At 33.8% G+C, this 11,614-nt stretch overlaps 2 protein-coding genes across 2 annotated transcripts; one reads left to right on the top strand and one right to left on the bottom strand.

Moving 5' to 3' along the window:
• Positions 1-896: 896 nt before the first annotated feature.
• On the top strand, positions 897-1,742 carry LOC114174191 (pectinesterase inhibitor 9-like). Its single transcript, XM_028058982.1, has one exon. It carries the CDS (start codon positions 972-974, stop codon positions 1,584-1,586), a length of 615 nt encoding a protein of 204 aa, XP_027914783.1. The 5' UTR covers positions 897-971; the 3' UTR covers positions 1,587-1,742.
• Positions 1,743-4,252: 2,510 nt separating this feature from the next.
• Positions 4,253-7,946, bottom strand: LOC114173579 (hsp70-Hsp90 organizing protein 3-like). The gene is made up of 7 exons (XM_028058065.1): positions 6,934-7,946; positions 5,542-5,830; positions 5,307-5,392; positions 4,994-5,217; positions 4,830-4,896; positions 4,686-4,745; positions 4,253-4,602 (listed from the first exon to the last, which is right to left on the bottom strand). The coding sequence occupies exons 1-7, from the start codon at positions 7,834-7,836 to the stop codon at positions 4,489-4,491; spliced, it is 1,743 nt and encodes a 580-aa protein (XP_027913866.1). The 5' UTR covers positions 7,837-7,946; the 3' UTR covers positions 4,253-4,488.
• Positions 7,947-11,614: the final 3,668 nt, after the last annotated feature.

Below are 11,614 nucleotides of genomic sequence, written 5' to 3'. Positions count from 1 at the left end.
ACAATAATTTCTATAAAAGTTATTAAATACTAAAAATTTATCCGTTGCAAAAACGTATAAAAATTTGATAAAAGAAAGTATATTTAACATCAACCCGTCTTCTCATCCGGTAAAGAGCCTTCCTTAGTGGAACAAATAATTTGTGTACAAACTGATATGGAATCCAATTTGGCTTCATTTCATTAGATAATAACAAAGTTAAAAAAGAAAAAAACAAACTACACAAATTGATGAGAAAACAACTTGACTACTTCCGTAATATTTTCGGCTTTGTATACTTTTGCACAAACATAGCATAACTAAATGCAACTAAAACTTATTAGCTGAATTTTAATTTTAAAATTAAAATAAAAAATAGAATCTTTGACTGTGGTAGTGCGACAAGAGTTTTTCTAAATTTTCGAATTCGTAAAGAAACAGCCTAATAATTTTTAAAAGAAAAACGTTAAAATTATTAACGGCTCAAATGGAGACAAATGCGATTAGTTAACAACTTAAGTTTATTACCTTTTTTTTTCTCCCTAACACGAATTACTTATTGATACAATAAAGTAGCATGTAAATTCTTTTATTCACAAAAGTTGAATATAGGTATCGAGAAATTTACAATACTAAACTAACGGAAACAAATCTTTGTAATTCAAACAATATATGTTTAACTTGTGAAATAGCAATTAGCAATTATATTTCGTAAATTTCAGCACTATTTAGAATCCGAATTTTATTGTTCTATTGCATTTATTTTTGCCACGTCTATTTCTTCTTTTCTTTTCCTTTATCAATCTTTTATTTCCATTCATTTGAAGTGCTCCACGTCCCTGTACTACTATTGCGCGCCACATAATTTCGTGGGACGCAAAGAAAAAGAAAATTTCTTGGAGTTACCAGCATCTATATATAAAGAAAATTGAGCATGTAACAACACATAACCCTCCACTTACAGAATCTGCATCCTTGTACATTAGTTAGAGATGGCAACCACAGTGAAACTTGTTCCACTGTTTCTCATAAACCTTGTAATTTACATGAGTGGCACCGCACAATGTTCCATAACCAAACACTCACACCCTAACCCTGCAGAGTTCGTGAAGTCGTCGTGCAGGGCCACACGGTACCCTGTTTTGTGCGTCCACTCGCTGTTGGCCTACGCCGCCGTCATTCACCGTAGCGACCGGCAACTTGCGATGACCGCTTTGTCGGTGAGCATATCGAGGACCCGATCCTCGGCTTCGTTCCTGAAGAAGATGTCGAAAGCGAGAGGCATGAAGGGTAGGGAGTGGAGAGCGGTGCAAGATTGTGTGGAGACCGTTGGTGACAGCGTGGAGCGTCTGAAGCAATCGGTTAGGGAGTTGGGGCGAACGGGGTTGGGAGAAGACTTCGCATGGCACATGAGCAACGTCCAGACATGGGTTAGCGCCGCCCTAACCGACGACAACACTTGTCTCGACGGCTTCGCCGGTTCCGCCATGAACGGAAACGTGAAGAGTGATATAACGGAGAGGGTTGTCCACGTTGCCCAGGTCACTAGCAATGCTCTCGCCTTGGTTAATCGCTTTGCTTCCAACCACGCTACTCACTCTCCCTAATCTCTTCTTTCTCCAATCATTTTCCAACTATTTCTTAAGTTTCTTGTCTTTCTCTTTTTTCTTCCAACGTTGGAACCCACACTGTTCCCTTAGGCCTATATATTTGGTCTTAGGTTGTTTCCCTGTAATGCATGTGGATAAAATATGGGTAATATAGATTTTTCCGTGCAAGAACATCGGGGATATATATATATATATATATATATATATATATATATATATATATATATATATATATATATATATATATACGTAGAATTATACACATATATACGTATGGTGAATGGATCGAAAAACTGAACCTGTTTTCTAGATAAATCTGGTGATGATGAAGAAGCAGGAAGAGTTTCAGTGAAAATTTTGTTATTGTTCATTATTCCTTCTGCAACAGCGCGTTTTTTCATTTTTCTTTTCATCTTCGGACAATCTTGACTTTCTTTCTTCGCACTCGACTTGAGTTATAAGTTCCTCGCCACAACTTTTTCCATGCACAATCTTAACATATTACCACACTCTTTTCTTTTTTAGTTCAAAACTAAATATTAATTCTTTAATTATATATATATATATATATATATATATATATATATATATATATATATATTTGTTAATACACCTATGTTTAAAAATAAACTCCCAATTACGCATTTAAATGACAAATTTATTTATTATATGCCATACATTAGTACAGTTATCACATTTGAAGAGCCTGTTATTCCGGGTCCACGTTAATATTTGTTATCATGATTTGTGCTTAATGGTTGTCCATTATAGGTGAAAGTTGCATCGTCATCAAAAAGCCGAATGCTTCGATTTAAGTGCCTTGGTGATTATGGGTTAGTTAGTTACCGAATGGTTTTTTAATTTTATTTGATTAGCCAGTCTTTGTTATAGGAAAAGAACCAACAAAATTTCAAACTGTGAAAGCGAAAGAAAAGAATAACTTTGGAATTCAATTTGCAAAAGATAAAGTTGCATGAAGCGGATAAGCATGAATTACTCAAAGTTTATCAATTATGTTCAAATCCCAAGCTTAATGAATAAAGGTAAGTAATTTTGAGATTGAACAATGACGCTATGCTTGCCAATTTTTTCATAATTTTCCTTTTGGAAGGAAAAAATATAAGAAGAATGCACATAGATTAAAGATTATAACTTTAAGATGCTAAAAATGTGATTTTTTACGGCTAATTAATAAAAAATAACGTCATTTAAAAAATTCATAAAATTAGAGAATTTTAAATATATGATAACCAGAAAGTGTATGTTAATTAAATTAAAAAATAAAATAGTAAAAAAATTGAAGCTAGAACTAGAACAACACGTATTCATTTTGATAGAGCTAACATGCTGTGGCAAAGCAAACAGCCTTTTTCTTTGGGGTGGATATCCTTTTAGTGACTGTTGACTCGCAATTGTTTAATTTGACATAATATGCATTAAAAAAGATACATCTAACTTTTGGTGATCTTATAAATGATACCATCTCAATGATATTTGTAAAGGTGTTGTGAAATGGATTTCGGAATCTGTTTTAGACTTTTCTGAAACAGATTTCGACATCCGTTTTACAAAAAAAATTAAAATTTGTGAAACGGACATCGAAATCCGTTTTAGAAAAGTATGAAACGAATTTTAAAATTCGTTTCTAAAAAAATTAAAATTAAAAACGTGATTGTCGTTGATGTCGTTGAGAAAGGGATCGAAAGTAATGTCGAACTCGACAACGAAGGAGGTTGAGCTTGGGAGAGTTGAGAGAGACCCATGGAGAAGGCCGGAAAATGGGTGGAGGAAGCAATGAGAAAGACGAGGCCTTCACCGGAGGGACGGGAGGGAGAGGAAAGGATGGAGAAGGAGAAGCGAGAGGAGAAAGAGGCAGTTTGGAGGTCAAGAAAATAAAGGGGCCAGAAAAGCCCACATGAACTAAGTCCAAAATAAGGCCAAAATTGGTTGGGAAATTCTTTTATTCAAGGTTAACTATCAACTGCACCTATTCTTTTTCGTGGAATAAACCAATGCTACTATTATTAAGAGTTTGTAAAGAAGGATTTAAAGTAAAAGTATGTAATGAAACTATTTTATTCTTTCATACATCTTATAACGAAATTTATAGTTAATTAGTCTCTATAACATTGCCTTGCATGATAAGAACAGCTTGGAAAGAATGATGAACAAAAGGAGAACCATAGATGTGTGAAGAAATGGAATTTGGTAGAGTGGATAAGTGAAAGAAAATAAAAATAACACAATGAAAATTAAGAGAAATAAGTGTTTTTTAATTTTCTAATGTGAGACTTATGTTCGATTAGTTTTTCTTTTCTTTTCTACAAAGTCAAATAATTAAAATGTTGATATTCATATTAATAAATGGTAATAAAAATTATTAATAGTGAATACAATTATTTTTCCTTTGTTTTATATCTATCAAACAAAACATAAAGGTTGTTTCTCACTTAAATACTCTATATAAATATCTAAATAATATAAAATTTATGTTTTTTTAATATATCATCTTGTGTCTAATACTGATATTCAGGGTGTGTCAATAATAATATAAGTGAAATTTCTAACAAATTTACGTTTCACTACCACCATTTTCTCAAATTTCGTTATACCAAAAGATCCGACATCCATAACTGTGTATAGAATGATTCAGCCATGGAAAATTAAAGAGCGACAACACATTCCCGGTTGAATTAAAATAAAATCATGTCGAAATGAAATATTAAAATGGTGTGTACCTGATAATCATATACGAAGTCCACTAAAACAAAACGTAGTAAAAAAAGTCAAAATTTCCCAACTTTTTTCCAATCAAATCTATTCAAATATTAAACTAGTCACACCCAAAGACATAATTGTGGATTGCCTTTCACAAGAACTGTGCCCTTCTTCCACAAATTTACCTCATCTGAACAATTCCAGCGCTGACCAGCTTTTGGATCTTGTTCATCACCATTGGATTCTTCGTATGTTCCTGCGCAGCCTTAGGATTTTCCTGGAAATCAACCAACACCTGCATCGACAGTACACACCCAAGTCTGATAAGCACGTCTACCGAACTACGCATCTAATATTTAAGATAAAAAAGAATCAAACCTGTCTCATAACAGGGTCTTGGAGAATGCTCTGAATTTCTGGATCCTGCATTGCCTTTGCCTGCAAGAATACAAAGTATAAAAATTAACATCATTTTTAGATACGTTGATTTAGTTAATAATAAAGTACACAATTATGTCATACCTGTCTCTCCTTCAATTCCTCAGGACTTAAGTCTCCACGGCTAGCCTTATTAATTTGTTGTATACAACTGATATGGATATTAGATTATTAGGCCACACATTTTGCATTCAATGGAAGAACAGGAATATTAAAACACAATTCAGAAATGTAAATCAATATCATACGTTCTAATGCCTTCAAGTAACTCCTGGTTGTTAGCGTCATATTTCAATCCCTCCCTATATGTTTCCAAAGCTTTGTCATACTCCTTCATGAAATACTGCACCGCACCCTTCCTGGTATAACCCTTCACGAAGGTTGGATCAAGTTCAATACACTTCTCTGCATCCTTTAAACCTTCAGGCATTGCCCCCAACTTGGTATAGCATGCTGCTCTGTTACTATAGGCCTGAAGGCATTGAACAATTTAGACATATAAAGACCAGCATTTTCCATTAAATACAAGTATTATTAATTATATTCAAATAGATTTATTACCCTAGCATCTTTCGGATTTCTTCGGATAGACTCTGTGTAATGCTTCACAGCCTCGGGATACTTCTGCTGCTTAAAGAATTCATTTCCTACATAGCAGTTCCGGTAATACAGAGTATATAATAAGAAGTTGACGGAATCAAAAGGTTACGTAGTTATAGGAGTTCTTTCAAGAGAAGATATGATGCTTGGTGAAATCAAATGAAAAGCCCAGAGAATCAACTAAAAGACGTTATACCTTTTTCTCTCTCCTCATCAGCCAACTTTGGATCAAAATATTCTTGTTGTTCCAGATCCTTTTTTGCCTTTTCAGCTTCATTAAGTTTCTTCAAAGTGTCAGGGTTGCGATGCTCGGTTAGTGCTTTCTGGAATGTTTCAATGGCAGGATCGTAATCCTTTGAGCACTTCGCCATTTTCACCAAGGCAGTTCCTTTCCTTGTCAAAGCTCTAGCTATCATTTTAAAATCTGATCTTAGCTCTCTTCCTCTTTCAACAGCCTTGTCACAATCTTTTATACAGTCCTCATACTGAAACCAGGAATCGTTATAAGAATGTAAATTTCAGGGAGATACCACTTTTCCTAACTAAAATATAGGTCATCCTAAATTCTTTCTAAATTCTCACAACTCCGTAGTCTAATGTGTACTTCCAATAAAATCAAAGACCCTACGAAGATATTCAGAGACACAGTAATGACAATGAAAGACTAATTTGACCAAATTCCCCATCCAACATACATGTTTTAGCAGCAAAACTTGGGTAATGATATTGTGATATTCAGTGTGAAAACTAACTTTAATATTTATACACCTTCCTCCGCTAAATGCATCGTACTAAACATGGCCTTATCAAAATCTCAAGTATCATTAGTTACAAACATTATGGAGTTGTTCAGTTTTTGGGCACACCAAAGCATCCAGCACATGTAGGTAAAAGGATACAAAATCTCACAATCCCAGTAATCTTTAAATTTTATGCTAAAATTTTGAAGGCTTGATGAATTCATGCATGCAATAGTTTCTACACACACACACACACCATAAATCATTTTCAAAAAATTAAAAACACTTGCTAAAGGAAGTGTTCTTTTACCTTATTCCATACGACTGACAGATATAAGTACCAAAATCAAAAACCCGTAAATAGATAAGATGATATCGAAATCGCATCTGAAAATATTCTTATTCAGAGCATCTCAATTGGGTTCTCAGCAGTTCGATTTTCAACTGCATGAAGCACAATAATTGAAAATACAAGTTTTACAATAAATATGGAGGGTACTTAGATAAAGGAGGTTATTCAATTTAGTTAAAGACCAAACATTCAATTAAAAAATGAAATGTTAAGTTCGTTCAATAATCAGCATCGTTCTAACGTTACTTTTGAACAACAGGTGATCCCATTTCTCTCACTTACTGTTCTTCTATGTAAAATTCGAAAGAATAGCATGCATAAATACAATACATTTCAACCAAATTTTAAACTTCATTAAATACAATAGCCAAGCAGTCGAACAACATTCCAATAGATCACCAGACCCAACAATTAGTTCGAAAAGTGGACAATGACCATACAAATATAAATCAACAGAAACTCAATCAAACCAAAAACTTAAAAAGAGAAAGCATACCTTTCCCATTTCCAAGTACACAGCAGCGCGGTTGGTAAGATACGATATATCCTCATCATCCAACTCCAAAGCCTTGGTGTAATGTTGAATTGCAGTGTCAAAATCCTTCTTCTTATACGCTGCATTGCCGGCTTCCTTTTCTTTCAGAGCCTCAGCCTTCTTCTGCTTCGCGCTCTTGTCCTCCTCAGACACCTCCATGGGCTCAGGTTCGGGTTCAGGCTCGGGTTGCTTGGCGGGTTCAGCTTCCGCGGCTCTCTTCCTCTCGGACGTGGACGGAGGGGGCGAATCAGGAATGTCGACGTCGGCGGAGGGAGAGGTTTGAATCTTGACGTTGAGCAAAACCCCTATGGCTTGCATGACTCTCTGGTCCTTCAAATACAGGTTGAGTTTATTAGGATCTCTCTGGATATCCTGCATCATCTTCACGAAATCCGGCTGTTGGAGGTAAGCCCTAGTTGTGGGGTCCGCGGTGAGCCGGGTCCACATCTCGGGCCCTGAGAATGCATCGCCGAAGGGGTTGGCGGCGGAGGAGCGGGGCCTGGAGGCCTCAGCTAGAGCCTTCTGCGCATCGGCTAAACCGGACCTGAGGGGCTCGTTGTTGGGGTCGAATTCGAGGCCCTTCTTGTAAGCCGAAAGAGCGTCTTCATATTGGGAGAGGCCGAGATGCGCGGCGCCGAGACGACTGTAGCCCTTGGACCAGTCAGGTTTGAGTTCGACGGTCTTCTTGGCATCGATTAGGGCATCGGAGTAATTTTTGAGGGACGCGTACGCGGCGGATCGGTTGGAATAGAGGACGTGGTTGTCGGGGGCCAAGGCGATGGCGTCGGAGAAGTGGCGGATAGCGGTGGCGTAGTCCCCGGAGGAGAAAGCGGCGTTGCCCTTGGCTTTGGCTTCGTCGGCCATAGGAGTGACTAAGGGTTCGAAAAAAGGAATGAATTTGATTGTGTCGAGAGTGGGGAAGGGGTTATATGAGATGTAAAGCGCCTGAGAGAGACTAGAGACTTCTCGGATGCGAGGACGCTTCTTCTGGAATCTTCTACCACTGTCGTTTTTTATTTTGAGATTTGGTTTTAAACATGTACAAATTATTATTTTTAAGGTTATTAATTACATGATTTAAGGATATGTTTCTATGTGATAATGTTACAAACAAATACATTGAATTTTGGTATTGAAATAAAAAATTATTTATCCTTAATATTTTATATATTCAAATAAGTTTTTTCTAGCATGCATTGGAGAAAAATAAATTAAATTAACATCACAAAATGGATCTAATTAATTTACATTAATAATTTTAAAATCATGACTCTCTTGAATATGAGATAAAATAATATTTGTTTGGTATCAACTATTCCGTGTGTAATAATTGTAAATTCAAATAGATGTATAACCAATGTCTTTCTTTACGATTAACTAACATTTCCTTTTATAAGATCATTTCACATATTAGCAGTTACTTAAAAATTATGAAAAGAACGTGATTTTTTCAATGAAGTCATTCGAAAGCGTATTTTTGTATTCTAATGTCAAATTATATTCAGAAAATCATCTAACACTTTTATTATCACCGTAAAAACATTACAAAAAATTATCATGTAAATAATATCCCAATTCTCTATATATCCTTATCTCAAGCTTCAGATTGAGAACAAACAGGTGAGTTATAAAAAACAACTAGGTTGGTTAGAGTTTTAACTTTGATGTCGCTTTTAAATTTGTATTAATGTTTATTTTGGGTTAAAAAATCTTTTTTGACCTATATTTTTTTTAAAATAAACACGTTCTTATTTTGTTGATTTAGAAGTTAGAAATATTCATAGTAAAATATATTTTATTATTGTTTATTGTAGGATCAAACTTTGCTATATTGGCATAATTTTTGCATAAAAAGGGAAAAACATAAATATATTGTATACCTCATGTTTTTTTAGACAACAATAAATTAAGTTCATTTATTTTTTCTTATATGAATGTGAGCTGTGAACTTAAAGTATATGAAATATTCAGTCACTACAGGGAAGTTCAGATGCGAAAAGTACAACGTTTTTATATTAACATAAATAAGGTAAAGGGTTGTATATATAACATAAATAGATATTAAAAAATTAATAAATTCATAAATTCATAATTATGTTATATATAACAATTCATTTATAATGCATTACGATATGGTGTTGTGATCATAGGGAGGTTTATCACAAGAGTATAATTGCATTGGAGAATTGGCAACAACTATGTGATTTTGTCCACATGGTAGTCGAAGTTTATTTACGTGGAAAAAAAATGTAACTTACAGATATAAAATGGATATTCTAAGAGGGTGAAGGGTGTAAGAGGAGGTTTTAAGAGTAACTCATATTTTTAATTTTTTTTTAAATTGAGGTGTGAACATAGTAATAAGTGATCTGAGAATAACAGAAGGCCCAAACATTCAGTCCAAAAAAAATAAAAGGGTAGAAGCCCAAGAAACCAACAAAAGAAAACAACGAGAAGGAGCAACCAAGTAAACTAACTTGGGCTTTTTTGGGCCCAGTTAATTCTTATGCTCAACCATGTACCCCAGCAATAAACAATGCAGGAGCAGGATAAGTCTGGAAGGTGTCATATATTTTATAAAGACTAAAAAAAAGGTGATTTCAAATTTTATTAATGAAGAAATATTTAAAAACATTAAAAATCACTTTTATAAACAAGTGAGTTCTGTGAAACATAGAGAGAACCTTAACGTGTAATTGCTTTGACTTCAATGCTGGTATGACTTGTGTATTTACTCCTCCTTTTGATGTATACCCACTTTCACCTTCAATACGTATGAAATGTTTTCATTGCTCAAACTTTACTAAATTTAATTTTAAAACAATATTTTATAAAAAACATTATAATAAAAAAATCTTCCAAGATCCGATTTTCATGAATGAATGGTGGGGCCAAGATGACACTGGATCACGTATGAGATGTTTGCTTCAGTTCTTTGCCAGTCCCATAGGCACAGCAAGCAAAATCCATTTTTTTATCCTCTTATTATTTTCTTTTATTGAATTTAGATTTTTTTTGTTGCGTTTTTTTCTTTTTAAATTCATTAAAAATTATTATTAAAATTTGTATTTCAAAAACATAATAGAAAACAATACAAAAAAAAAAAAACAGAAAAACTGATATCGTTTTTCGTCTCTATTCAGTTGAGGAAACTAAACAAGTTAAAACCGGACTTACCATTTCTTTAGGCGGAGAAGCAGCCCCATAGAGAGGATAAACACGTTTGCGCCTTAAAGTTTCAGTCACTTTAAAACTTCGAACATTCAATAATAATAATTATTAATTTTGAGTATATTTATTTATAGTTACAATGAATAAAAAATGAAAATAATAACCAAATAATTTAATATTCCAATATCTTTAAAATGTTAACTACTAATATTAAATATGTTTAATTTCAATTATATAAAAGTAAATTACTGAAACTTTCTATATAAACGAGTGGAAAAAAAAATCAAAACATATGTGGTGGAGAAAATTGAAAATTTGGTAAATTGGGATAACGGAGTGGATCCCACATACGAGGAGTTCCCTGCGACATTGTGAGTCTAATCATAATGAACATCCCCACGCGGGACCGTGGGGCTCACTCTCCACCGCGAAACAAAAACACCACGACACAATTCATTTACATTTACAAAACTAATCAAAATGAAGAGAAAACGTTTATTAATTCAAAAATTATAATTATTCCGTAATGATTATTTCAAAAATTAAAATAACATTATTTTAATTAATTAAAATTATACGTAAATTTTTGTGCGTTTTAATAAAGTGATTGTAAACATGACATATTCTAGAAGACACATGCGCGCAGTATATGGAGAAGTGTCTCACTTGAATTCCTTAGGTCGGTGGATGGTCCCTGTTGTGAAGCTTTTAAGAGCTGATTTAATAAAGATAATAATATTTTAATCTATTTTTTTTACTTATTTTTAATTCAGCTTTTTAATATTTTTTAATTATTTGTTTTTATTTTTTGAATGCAGACACAAATTCTTATGCATAAAATATTGCAGACTATGCAATGCAAACAACCAGAGCCCGCGTGCGGTGGTTCATCCTTCTAACTCAACAATAATTATTATTTCTCTGATGAAAACCTGAGTGACAAGAAGCCAAAAAATAAATGCTAACATAAATTTTGTAGTAAAAATACTATAAGGATATATTACAAAAGTAACATGACCTTAAAAATTACTAATAGTAGAAACTGTTGTCTTATCCGTTTACTTATTTATTTGCACTTTTGTGACACAAGGTCACCTTTTCACTGAGCGGGGAAAGTTAAGTTACGAATTTTAGTACGAAGCTTTACAGTGAGTTAAATGTGAGTAATGTATAAGCTTTTAGGTTAAATATATGATCTCCAAGTTTTTTATATATGGGTGATTTATGGTTGGAGATTTATTGGATCTATAATTTTCAGGTTCTGAACTAGGGTTACGTATCCATCGATTATTTTTGGGAGAAAAAAAAGATTGTTTTGTCGTCACCATCGCTTGGTGGTGGGTGGAGATAGAGGTTTACATCTCTCTGGCCGTTTTATCGCCACCTTTTATGAACTCAAAGCTTTTCCGGTAATCTAGAAAGGAGAGAGAGATACTCTTGAGAGTGATGTTTTTTTCTTTTACTTTAATTT

Source organism: Vigna unguiculata, chromosome 2 (genome assembly GCF_004118075.2).
Source record: "Vigna unguiculata cultivar IT97K-499-35 chromosome 2, ASM411807v1, whole genome shotgun sequence".
Taxonomy (NCBI): domain Eukaryota; kingdom Viridiplantae; phylum Streptophyta; class Magnoliopsida; order Fabales; family Fabaceae; genus Vigna; species Vigna unguiculata.
The sequence above is the reverse complement of the archived record's forward strand: the minus strand, read 5'-3'. Positions and strand labels throughout refer to the sequence as shown.